Source organism: Ochotona curzoniae, unplaced genomic scaffold (assembly GCF_017591425.1).
Source record: "Ochotona curzoniae isolate NIBS_2020 unplaced genomic scaffold, NIBS_Ocur_1.0 contig_2754, whole genome shotgun sequence".
Classification (NCBI taxonomy): domain Eukaryota; kingdom Metazoa; phylum Chordata; class Mammalia; order Lagomorpha; family Ochotonidae; genus Ochotona; species Ochotona curzoniae.
The window spans coordinates 28,262,944-28,276,415 of record NW_024465582.1 but is presented as its reverse complement, the minus strand read 5'-3'; the positions used below and the strand labels follow the sequence as shown (position 1 = coordinate 28,276,415).

Sequence of the window (13,472 nt, the reverse complement as noted above, 5' to 3'; positions counted from 1 at the left end):
TTGTGACTTCTGGATGCAAGGCACATTTACCACAGCCCTGCAGTCAAGAGCCACGTGACTCCTGCATCCTGGTCTCTAAGTCAGTCCTCCTCCCAACCCATCCCTGGTCACAAGCTTGTACCCTAACAGGAATATGGTGGCCAATGAAGTCGGTTTGCCTCTGAGAAACTCTCCAGAGGAAAAACCTTTATCCTTTTAGAAATGCCCAGGTGAAAAACTGTCTTCAAATAGAGAAAATACATTGAATAGACACTTTTGAAAAAAAAAATGATCTGTCATTTCTTTAAACACAGAAGTAGGAATAAAACCAACAGTTAAGTTGTTGATATCATGGCACATAAAGCTACAGTGTGTGATAAAGAAGGGAATAAGAGTCCATGACATACTGTCAGTGGGACAGCAGGCCTTCTGGGAGACTAAAGCATTGGGGTGATTGTTCATGGAATGTTTAATACATAACATTCAGACATGACGTTGCAGGGTCCATGTTTCTTTATGAAATGACAACTAGATTTGCGGCAGACCTTACACAGAAGTGAGCGGGGTTTCAACTGGACAGTCCTTTCATTCGACTCAGTCTACTTTTGTTCTTCGCTTTACAAGTTGACATTCCAAGGAGGAAAAATGCTAGCTTCCCTGTCCCCTGGAAAAGGAGGACGAATCTCGCATATGTGATTAGTTCACCTGCCTTAACGGGCCAGCCATGTACTCATCAGGAGACACAGCCAGGAAGGTGTGCTTGTCCCTGTCCAGTCCTAAGAAAATGGAAAAGCTTAATGAGATAACCATGTGCAAAGCAATTGGTTGACATTGATCTTCAGGAGCCTGAGGGTCATTGAAAAGATCTTTGAATCACCAATGCACCTTACAGTGTGCCCAGGTCAGGAGCTGACGTTTTGCCTGTCATATGCAGCCAGAGCCTCCAAGGTGGCTTACTACATTAACTTTCCAAGTTGTCTGGGTGGGTCACAAGGCAATTCAACATCCTGTCTGCAAAGGCTAAACAAACAGCCAGTTCACGTCAGACTGGAGAACCAAGGCACTGACTAATGTCATTGAAGGAATCAGAATGCTCAAATTCTTTTCACTTAATAATGCGCATCCAACATAATTAAAGTTGACACACCCAGAGGAATACGTATCCTCTATGCAAATATCCGGATGGAGAGGACAGGTAGCCACAGGCCCTTGCTCGTGGGAACAGTTGCATTTAGCCTAGATGACAGTTTAAATGACAGAAGTCACTGTTTTATTTCAGATGCAGCCAATGGGGCAGGTATTGGTGTTCAAAAGGGGATGCTAGCTTAGTGAGTTTCATTCCTTAGCCTTAGTGTATAAAATCAACTGCTTTTGCACATCATTTTCAAAAGAAATGAAGCTGAGGAAACACCTTATGAGGGTACAGTGTGAATGCTTGTAGCCATTTGCCCAGCAGTAACACACTGCATCTTTTAGTCTAATGCAATGATGCCTGCTACACTTTCTGAATTTTAAGAGGGAGTTTCCTTCTCTGTGAGCAAACTTGAAATCCTAGTGCTTTGTTAAATCCAATCAAAACCAACAGGTGCCAAGTAATACAGTTCTCTCAACTTTGTTTATATGGGCACATTTTTAGTTTTTCAGGACTTACGTGGTGCTTTAAGAAAATGACATGATTTGTTTGGTTTAAACACACACACACACACACACACACACACAACTCCTCACCAAAGGACGTGTTTCCTGTAAAAGTGCTCACGGATTTGTTCCCTAATTTACAGACACCTCGTTTTTCGAGAGGAGGGAACTCTGTAAGTTGAGGGAATGTGTAAGTGGACTTGGCGGAGTTATACTCTGGTCTCAGGACTACCTCCCTGTTCATTTCAGCAGTTAGCGAAGCTGGGCTGGGCGCTGGGATTTTTTTTTTTTTTTTTTTTCCTCTTTCTCACTTCCCTCCGATGTTTTTGAACTGCCTTCCTACCGACGTCATTCGGCCCTTGAGGAATAGTTTCTGTCCGGTGAGATTGAATGGCCGTTTCTCATTCACAAAGGCGTGGAGTGTGATTCGGGGCAGGACGCACCTCCGCAGTCGCGTTCCAGGTCAATCCACAGCCCCCAGCCCGCCTGCGGGAAGCCTTTTCGCCCCCCCTTGGCCGGCTCGACTCGTGGCTCCACGGACCAACGTGTTTCCTTGTGGTCGCCTTGAAATGAAACTTCCTTGACCGAGTTGCAAGACCTGCCGGGTCATTTTCTTTTCCTCTCTCCCTACCTGAGCACTTACAGAAGTTGGAAACCTTTTAAACAACCTATTATTATGAAATTGCCAAAAAGGAGGCGATCCAGAGATTCTCTTTGCCTGTGCTGGCTTCCCTTGTGATCCAGATGAAGAATAGGTTGAAAATGCGGTACCTCCCTTGGCAATGCGAGACAGAAAAGCAGCTGTCGCTTCCGAACAGCAGGGACGGAGTCAATTTAGCCCGAAAGAAGAGAAGGCTCCAGCGCTCAGAGACTTGCCTGCGAGTTGGAACGGCGGGCACCCTGTGCCCTCCACCCACACCGGACCCCTGCGGCAGCCTGCCCTGGAGTAGTTAACTCTGTGGAGAGAAGCAGCTGAGATGAATTAATCAGAGCGCTTGAAAACGTCTTTCCTTTTTCCTTTTTTTTTTTTTTTTTAATTTATTTTGTTTTCCAAAATGAGCATTATTATGAAGCCGAGATCCAGGTCTACAAGTTCCCTGAGGACCACAGAGGCAGTTTGGTAAGGTGCTTTATTCTCGTATTTCTGTCTCGTTCCCTCTTAAGATTGACAAGGAATTTCATTCAGTAGTTAGTAATTACTGACGGGCTTGGTGAGACAGAAAAGAGTTGGCCCTGCTTCTTTAGTTGCCTGTTTTGTTTTTCCCATTCTGGTCCGATCTAGCTAAATGGGATGCTTACTTTTTTTTTTTTTTTTTTAAATCCCTGTGGACTTTGGCAGTTTATCTGTTGATAAATTCTAGGGAGAAAGAGAAATTTGCCAATCTGCTGGGACTTGGGAAGCTCTGAGCTTGTCATGTTTGCCCGATTAGCTCGTTTCTTGAGTGTGATTTTGTTTTATTTTTCTGCTTGTTGCAGATAAACTGACTTTCTCCCTGGCTTTAGAAATAAAACTCTGGCTGTTTGCACGGATGTGGTAGGAATTAATAAGGGCAAGTGTTTCATAGTAACTCGTCCTTAATTCTGTGGCAAAATCTATATAATAATATATGCTTGCCATTCAGGCCTCTTTTCTTTTTCCGTTTATTAATAGTTTTCCATAATAATTATATGGGGGATAATTTTCATGCTTCAACCCTTGAGAAAGTTATGTTCATTTTTCGCTTATTCCAATATTTATTGTGCTCCTTCCTGCCTCTGATGTGATAGGCTCTTAAGCATATGGCCCTAAAGGAAAATTTCCCAACAAAGTAACTTTTGTGTGTAGAACAGCTATTTACAGAAAATAGGTAAGACTATGGCAGAGGTTGGTTAATCTTACTTTGATTATCTTCGCGAGTGACTGTAAATAAATAACTAAGTCACCTCTTTGAAATGGAAATAAGCAGGTTCCAGGCAGGAGAAATAAAAGCAAAGATTGAGGGCAGCTGGTGGGGATAGGATGGGAGCGAGGTGTGTGATGCCTGGGGGGAGGGGGAGGCAGCCTAAACACAGCTCTCCGCTCTGCTTGTCAGCTGAGTCCAGTTCAGCTCACAATTAGGCACTCTGCTTGTCAGCTGAGTTAGGGTTCAGCTCACAGTTAGGCGAATGCATGGTTGCTTGCTGTTACTACGCTAGTATTTTAGAATAGATTCCAAGGATTGCCCCCTGGGTAGTATTTCTGTAAGTTTTCCTACACTAGAGATGGTAATATTGTCTCTCATGTCACTTGTCATCCCACATAAAAGAATACACGCAATAACCCTCTGCAGGGTTTATTTAAAAACGAGTTTGCATCTGCAAAGGCCTTTCCTTGACAAATAGCTAAATCCTGGGAACCAATTTGCATCTCTCAATCTCTGACACAGGTGATCAGAATTCATAAAATAAGTGAATTTATTCATATATGACTTATACCATATATATATAAGAAAAAAATTGATAGGCAAAAAAATGCTGTTTGTCTCTCCTTTTTTTTTCTATAAATGGCCAAGATATAACATTTTCAAATTTTCAAATTCAAGATTCGGTAAGGAACTGTTTGTTCATTTTGGTAGGCAAGAAAGATTGATTCTTCTTCCTCCATCGGGGTTTTTTGGCAGCCTATTTTTAATTCATAGTGCTATAATATACTAATTTAAATTAAATGAGATGTTTATATAAGTAGATCCATGTTAAAATATTGATTTGTAATGTACCTATTATTCCATTTAATGATAATTCTTCTGCCTAGTATAGTCAGATTTTTCTATAAGAAATAAATATCTGTGTATGCTAATGATTCGAGTTGAACCGCACACACATTACAGAAAAGGTCTATAGTTATTAGCCCTGCATCTGACTTAGGAATATAGCTACTTGGATATAGCTGCTTGGATATAACTGCTCTGTCTTACAAACTAATCTGGCCTGAGATTGTAGTAGACCGTACCACTTTTCACTTTTTATCATTCAAATCCTATGAACATATATTTCTTTGTTTACATTTGTGCAAGGTAAAATTCCATGAAAATTATTTCGTAACCAAAAAAAAAAAACAAAAAATAGGGAAGAAACCAGACCCTTTTGCACAGAGGCCTCAGACGTCAGACAACTCAGGTGGATAAGTGCTTCCGGCCCCCTCCCTCCACTGCCAGCAAACACCCCTCTGACACCCCCCTGTGACATCCCTGCCAGCCCCATGCCTTCTCAAACACCAAGCCTACTTCATCCTCTTTTGCGGTTGACTTCCCACCACCGGCTGATTCACCCTTCATATCTTTTGCAGATTTCCCTTTGTTTTTTCTTTCCTGCTGGCCTTCTTTTGGGGGGATCCATCATTTGACTTTACCACCTTAACTCTGGTTATGTAAATCTGTTTGCTCTTCCACTGGGCCTTGGGTCACTTTCTCCAGATCTCTCCTTTGGCCCTGGGATGCTGCAGGGCAAACACTGCCTTTAGAAGTCTGTTTCCTGCCTCCTGCAAGGATCTCATGCCTTGAATTGCTTTCTGCTGAGTTTCCCTATATTTCCCTAACACATACCATTACAAGCGATCCATACTGGCTTTTTCATTCTAGCTTTAATTGCATTTCAACAGCATAGTTAATGTTTTAAAAGGAATTTTATGGCATATTTATGTTGATATTTTATACCTTTCCTTTTGTTTTATCCTTATTAAAACACCAGGCTTACTTATAATTACAGTATTCTGAACTTAAAATCTTGGTAATAGTGTTTTCTTGTGTCACAGACTTAGTTTATGTAATAAGTGTATATAATGTACTGTTTATTAATTGCTTATTGAAGATCAAACATGGGAAGTTGTAGCAGAAAGTAATTATGGCATCTGTTTTTAAGTATATCTTTAAAAGATTTACACAAATCAAATCAGGAAAAATTTAATCGATGTATGTTTTTGTGCTCACAAAGTTAGCAAAAGTAACAAATTCATTGGTGAGAACGTTGTTTCCTATTTACATTGTTTCAATGATTAGATTCTACCTTCAATTTAAAGAAATAAAACAGTAGCATCTCTATGAACACTTGTATTTTAAATATCCAAGTTAGTCAGCATTTCTATAATATTGCCTTCTGTGTTCCTTTTTATTTCCTATAGCATTTTAATATTTACAAACATATCCAAGGCACTCTTCTTATTCATCTAATTAAGATTGGTAGGACTTAAGTCAAAAATGATTAGCCTTCAAAATATCAAGAGAGCTTTGGTCAATAAAGTGAGACTTGTTCTTTCCTGCTGTTTTAACAGGTGTAGGATTTAGTGGTTTTGTTTAAGATCACTCAATACGTAATCTGAGAAAGAGAATATTACACTCCAGAGTATGACAGTGGTATTTTTCTGAAGCAAGCTTTGAAATTGATTGTTGAATATGTAAAATGGCATTTAGTTCAGATATAGATAAAAATCTGGAAGGCTGTGCTCCAATCCTCTGGTAGGAATTACCTTTTAGGGATAAAAATGCTAGGAATGGTGTTAGGTGACATTCTGAGTGTGTGTGTGTGTGTGTGTGTGTGTGTGTGTGTGTGTGTGTGTGTCCTCTGACTGTATTTCTATATTAAGTGAGCTCTTTCATCAATGAAGTGTTACACAGGAGAGCTTAGACTATTAAAATGTAAATGTTGACACCATTCCTACCACTTCCTCAGGTCTTTCCTCCTTGGAGCCCCACCCCCCACTAGGGCTGGAGCCCTCCTTCTCCTTTTCCTAAGTAAATCTTGCTTTGCATACTAGAAAAGAAAATAAAAGTTATGTACATTGGCTGACTCATCATTATGTGTATAGAAATGTGTGTCTATGCATTAAAGAATGAATTGCTCCATATCCCAACTGAAAGTTAGCATTTTATTTGTGGGCAGATAAAGATTTTCTGAATCAGCTTGCAAGTCAGAACAATAAATCCTTTCCCCTTTTTATTATTATTGGCTCGCTCTTCCTGTGGTTGTAAAAATACAGACTAGATAAGCATTTTTGTATTCTGGCCTTTTGGTCACAGTAGAAAGTATTTGCTTAGGCTAAAAAAATTAGCTTTGTAATTGAGAATGAAAAAGGGCTAGCATCATTGATGAATGTGTGGCAGTAGAAAGTGCTCAGAAGCCCTTCCTGGGTTGCTCTCAGGTTCAGTTGAAAGTATGTTAAATGATTAATACTATTTCTTTATTCTCCCTCTTCATTTAAGATATGGGGGTTTTCTCATAACAGTACTTCTAGCTTTCACTTTAATTAAGTATGTATTGTAAGTAAGAAATCTATGTAGAATTTCATATAAAATATGTTATTTAGTTCATATAACCACATTGAAATCAGAATTACTAATCTAAATTTTAAAGATGCTGAGATGAGATAAATTAAAAAGTGACCAGGAAGCCTGGGATTCAAAGCCAAGTATGTTTACTCCAGAGACAATACTCTTTGCTTCAGCATGAAGTCTCCCTCTGCTACCTGAGTAATTACCCGTTTTAATTCCTGCGTATTGTCCATCTTCTGAATGCACTGCGGGGTCTAGGATGCTGAGGTTGATTCTGGGTGTTAGTGAGAGTGACGCTGGACCTGGGGGTGAAGGAGCCACTTCACCTGTTCACAACCCTCACTGGAGTACCTGGGTTTAAGGCCTGACTCTGCATGAGTTTCAGCATCATGCCATGAGGCCTCTTGGGAGGTATCAAGTGGTGGTGCAAGTAGTTGGGTTTCAACCATGCTTGTGAGAGACCCATGTGAAACCTGGCTCTGCCTTCAGCCTGGCTCTGCACAACTGTTGGCAGGCATTTGCAGAGTGAACTGGTGGATGGGAGTCAGTCTCTCTCTCTCTCCTTTCTCTCTCCCCCTTGCCCCCATCCCTCTCTTCCTCCCTCCCTCCCTCAGAGAGACAGAGACTTGCAGTTGTAGTCTTTAGGCTATTCTCTACTGCAGCAAGTAATTTCATCTCATCCTTGTAATGGATAATGAAAGGTAAAATATTGTTTTTGTCCCCCAACTTTGAATAAAGCGTGCTTCCAGTTATATTAGCAAATTTTGCTCTGCTGTCTGACAGTTCTATAAAGTTAAATACAAATAGTATGTCTCACCTCAGACTTTGTATGAAGTTTCAAACTTTTCAGGTCAACTGTGAAAAATGTATCAAATCTCCCTTCCTGAATTTTTTATCTTAGAAGCTTTTGTAAATGGGAAAACAAATGGAGTTTGCTTACTTGCTGACTGTCCAGTATGTCTTGTGGTCTTGCTTAGGAAAGTAACTGCTTCCAAGGTTGACTCAGAATTTGAAACTTGAGAAAACCTATTTGATTCCATAACCTGTGTTAGTCTCATGTCTGTTAGCAATAGAGCTAGAGAATACACAGCTTTTGGGAGAAACGACGAAGATAGCTTGAGTGTTATTTAAAGCAGATATTATTTAAAACATAGAGGAAAACATAGACTGAATCACCAAAAGGTTTATTCTTTAAACTCAGAAATGATAAGATTCTAGGGAAAAAATCATTTATTCTCTTCTAACATACTCCCTGTCCCTGAAGAAACCACCTAGGTTCTCTATAGCCAACTCTAGTTACCTGTAAAATTAAAAGACCAAGCTTAATGGATGAATTTAAAATATGTTTTTAATAGGATCTATTTTACACATAAACTGTGATGTGAAATCAATAGAAACATATATGTATATATAAGAGATATAATTATATTTGACATGGATGGGATTTTTAAACCATGAGTGGCCTGACATATGGAAAGCTATGTTAACAATAAAAGAGCCACTTAGTTTACAAACTGAGTCTCTGTCCTTGCAGTAAGAGCAAAGAACACTAGAGTGCCCAAGACTATTGTGTAAAAGCTACTAGGTAATAACAGCTGGTGGTTTATAATTCTGTTCTCTGTAGTGCTACCTTGCCCCTGGGGAGTCTTCTCTGCCTTCTGTATCCTTGTATAAATTGGGATAAACTTGTAAGACATTGAACTTCTGGGAAGTTTCAAAGCCCTCTGGCTGCCAAGATATCGAAATGATGGAACATTTCTCATTTCTGAGGAATCATATATTATGATTAGAGTTAAGATGCTCATTTTTAATTCACTTATGTTTTTGCTAATTTATTGTGAATTTTTCTGGAGCAGGGAGATCATTAAATATGTGCACAGCTAAAAATTCAGGAATTGATCCTGCTGATGTATGTATACTCTAGAAGGGATTACACCCTGCTACATCCATGACATATCCTGGTGGATTTCTGGCTCCCAGCTTCAGCCTGGCTTAGTCCTAGTCCTAGCCATTGCAGGCATTTGGGGAGAGAAGAGGTGGATGGGAGCTCTCTGTCTTTTTTGTGGTTTCATGAAATAGGGCCAGTGGGGGAACAGAGAGAGAGAGGGAATGAAATCAAGAAAAAGAAAGAAAGAAGGAAAGAAGAAAAAAGAGAGGGGAGGGGAGAGTGGAAGAGGGTAAAGGAGAGAAAGAAGGGAGGGAAAGGAAAGGAAAACACGTTTTTCAGAAATGTGAAAAAGACGGGCCTAGGGGTTTAGGTGTTGGTGGGAAAGATCATCAGAATCAAAGCCGAGACTTCATCAATGTTAGGGTCTGGAGGAAGTGTCCCCCACGCCCCCCGAGAAGACCCACTTTCTTCGTAGGTAACATGGGGATAATGGCATGCTAGAAAATGGACAGTGGACGTGGGTGTCCTTTCACCAAAGGCACTAACTCTGCTAATCCTGCAGAACTTGCAGGCAGGGCTGGGACACTGCGTGGACACAAAAACAGCCAGTCTAGGTTAGGTACTCTAAAAGGTCTTTATGTTCACTACATACTAATGAGACGACGTGCCTATTATCCATCTCAGATATCTGTGCTCAAATTTGGCCGCAACTAGGAAACACTTCCCAAACTGGGGAGAGCCCAGAGCAATGGCTCCATAACTAAATCTTCACCACACACGTGCTAGGATCTCATATGGGTTCTGATTCATGTCCCACTGCTCCACTTCCCTTCCAGCTCTCCACTTATGGCCTTGGAAAACAGTAGAGGATGGCCTAAAGTGTTGGGACCCTGCACATGCATGGGAAACATGGACAAGGCTCCTGGATTCTGGCTTCAGATCGGCTTAGCTCCAGCTATTGTGGCCACTTGGGGAGTGAACAACATGTGGAAGATCTTTCTCTCTGTCTTTCCTTCTCCCCCAAAATTATGATCTGCCTTTCCAGTAAAAATAAACAAGTCTTTAAAAAAAGAATGGAGAGTAATGAGAATTCCAGAACCTACAAAACAAGATATATAAACTCTATTTCTTACCTACCCCTCAGCCTTTTAAGAGGGGGATGAGTAAAGATGTGACTTGGAGAAGCTAACAGAGGCAAACTGCTCTTCAGAATACAGTTAGAAAATCACAAAAAAATGGGTTCAAAGTAAAAGCTTGGAAATTGTGATGAGAGAGCAAGAAAGACTTGAGAGAGGAGACCTGAGTGGAAGAACACCATCTGATTTTGAAGTAGACATCCTGCCTTGTGGTGGCTCAGGTTATTCAATCACACTACCAGCTCCTTAACAAAACGACCATTGATGGACTTAATGTAGAATACATATCCTCCTTGTCCTGTATTGGCCATGCTGGAAACTTCTGTCATAAAGGAGTTGGCTGTGAGTCCTTGCATTTATCTCCTGTATGAGAAATTAGAAAACCAGGAATAAGATGCAGAATCCATCCACATGGGCCATGGCAGGAATAAGATGCAGAATACATCCTAGGGCTTCCCTGCTGTAATCCCACACAGGTAGGAAGTATCGTTTATACCTAGTGTTATCTCCTTGCTTAAATTTTAACCAATTTCCTTCTTCTTATCAGCAGAGAAAGTGCTAGTGAACCAATAGCTAAAAAGATTTTTTATGATATTTGAAAACTACTGGTGAGTTTTTGGTTTCTTTCCATTTTGTTTTGAAAATATTCATTCTGAGTCATAAACACATGGTACCATTGTGACTTGTTAATACAAATGTTTCCTTAAAGATATTTTTGTGTGTGATTTTTGAGGCTTCCTAAAGAAGATTGATGCCATTGTACTGGATTTCTCTCCATATGACTTTGCTACTTGTGGCTGCCTGGTGGTTCAGTCTTATACTACCAGGTCCTTCCTACCTCTCTGAATTCCCATCTCCTGTCACCCTCACATCCTTGCTTGTACAAGTGGCTAATCATTCTTCACAGATAGACAGTTGCTAAACCATTATTCACCGACCCAGACATGAGTCTCAAACTCCCAAGAACTTGCTCCAGCCAGGGCAGGCTTCCCCTTCAATTCACACCTCCCTTTCATGTTAGCTCAGAAGAATAGGCTTAAGCTTCTTGCTCTGTTTTTCAAAGCAATAAAGATAATTTAGGCGGCCAAAACTTCACTTAATTCCTACAGTAGGAAGTATCACTTGAGGATGAGGAGTGGGTAGAAATAGCAAGAGTGCAATACAGAGAATGGGGTTTGGGCCTGGTAGTTAAAATGCTGGTTGGGATGCTTGCATGCCATACATAGTTGAGAACCTGGTTTTGAATTCTAGCACTGGTCCCTGACTCCAGCTTCCTGCAAATGTGGACCCTGGAAAGGCTGTGAGGATGGCTCAAGTAGTTGCATCCCTGCCGTCCACATGGGAGACCTGAACTGAGTTCCCTGTCCACTGCTTGGCCTGACTTAGTACCACCCATTGCAGGAATGGGTATTTTGAGGAATGAAAGTATCTCTTTGTCTTCAAAAATCACGCATTATGTTTTCCTGCTTTTTGATGATATAGAAAAGGAACAATGCAGTATGTATTTGGGTGTTTTCCCCCACTTCCTTGATAAATGATGCATATGTGGTTTGTTCAAACTCACTGTTATATAGTAACAAGCAAACTTGGTTGAGATGTTAATTTGAAGTAAATATTAGCTGTGCTAGCCATCTAAGTCATCACCAATAATCATTTCAGTATAATCATTTTCAGTATGATTTCATACCTACATTAACCAGCTCAAGGCAGGCAGTTCTGAAGAAAAGTTTATTTGGCTCACAGTTTTAGAGTTTTCCAGAGCCGGGTGCTGGCATTAGTTCATCTCCTGTGAGCATTTTCTGAGACCTCCTCATGGGAATTAAGTTCAGTTGCATCTGTGGCCATGAAACAGTGAATATTTCTCACTGCAACTCTTGAAGTGTTCACATATTGTTTGGTATCATACCTGCCTGTCCTGTGAGTGTGTTACAGGACAGGCAAGGCTTGTTCACCTTTATCCAAGGATAAACCACTCTTCCCAGCACAATACCTGCTCCATCCAGCCATTCCACGCCTGTCACTCACACGGAGAGGAGAACAGTGAGTTGTTCAATACCACAAAGCATTTTGCAATCCATTATTTTTCTTTCTTTTTTCTCTCTATTTTAACTGTCTGACCTTTTGATCAGTAGTGTATCTGCTAAAACAGTTGTACTGACAGAATTTACTCTCGATGACAAGGAGATTTTTCCTGGTTCCTGTGGATTTGTTCTACCCTTAGTTTTCTGCCTCCCCTAGGATTGCTGATCTCCAGTGTCTCTCAATGCTTTCAGTTCACCTCGCTTGCCTTCTGCTCTAGGAACTGCACTTCCAAGTTTGCATAAGTGTTTGCTTCTTGCCTGAGTAGACTCTCCAGAGTATCATCAACTAATAATTAATGGTGTTAGCAGAAATGCTAGTAAACGTCGTAAGCATGATAATCACCAGCTCACAGCTAATGAGACTGATCTTTCAAATTTCTCAAGCGGTGGTTAAGGACAGCCGGGACCTCTTGGCCTGAGGTTCACTCCAACCCTCCTTCGTCAGTATGAGCATCTGGAAGCCAATCCAAGTATCAGGCCAGAGAACTTCCACTGCTGACAAACTGAACCAGAGAGACAAGCTAATCTTAAAAGTCAGGAGCCACTTAGGGATACCATTCCTCTCTCTGTTGTGGACTTCTCCCCATCCTAAGCCAGTGATTGGCTTTGTCAGATCTTTAGACTAAAATAGGTTTGAATGTTAAGAAATTAAGACTTAATCCTTAATGATAGAGGAAGTGAATCATTTTAATGTTGTCACCCCCACCCAAAAAAAACCCAATTTCCGTCCACTTGGCCATTTGATCCAATGCTATAACTTAAACTATACAGTCATGATAGGAGAGTTTCATTTCTGTAGGTGTTTTAGTTACAAAATGAAAGGTATGCTTTTCACTGCTTCTTTCACAGTGTTTTTTAAGCTGATTTTGCCCCAGACTCCGTGCAGGCTGTTAGAGACAGCAGTGGAAATATATAACCTCACTTGCATGAAATTTACAATCTGGTAGCTATTTAAAGCACTTCTCTGGAGCCCAGGAGTTTGAATTTTATCCGCAGTATGCTTTCATTTTTGTGAGAAGAGGGTACATTTATAATTAGCAATAATTTCAGTTGTTTCCAGAAGTCCAGCAAAACAGAATGATTTTAAGATCTCACCACTTACATTTGGGTGGAATAATATGAAATAAATCAGGATTATATGAGTTTTTCAGACCAAAATGTTTTCCCTGAGCTGCAGAGATATTTTGTGCTCTCCCTTCATCCGTCCCTCAGATCTGTAAGCTTTTTTTTTTCAGAGATGTTTCCATTCAAAATAGTTTCCTTTATTTTCTCCTAAATATTTAACTGTCAGCCAGTTTAAGCATTTAGGTTCGTGCTATTAAAATAAATATCAGAACAAGCAGATTTATTTTCTATTTATATGAATTTATCCTTTACTTTCTCCGACATGTTCATATCTGTAGAGAATAGGGACGTGAGATGAGTATCATCATCAGGAACAACCAGAAGGAAGTGAATTTTAAACAAA

At 40.4% G+C, this 13,472-nt stretch overlaps 1 protein-coding gene across 7 annotated transcripts in view; it reads left to right on the top strand.

Moving 5' to 3' along the window:
* PDE4D (phosphodiesterase 4D) overlaps positions 1-13,472 on the top strand; it is a 1,371,497-nt gene that overhangs the window by 1,105,351 nt on the left and 252,674 nt on the right. The window contains exon 1 of one of the 7 annotated variants that reach the window (XM_040977573.1): positions 2,673-2,737. The exons of the other annotated variants lie outside the window; for them this stretch is intronic. Coding sequence (XP_040833507.1) covers positions 2,673-2,737 — 65 coding nt within the window. Of the gene's footprint in view, positions 1-2,672; positions 2,738-13,472 lie in introns of those variants that run through there. 7 annotated transcript variants of the gene reach the window in all.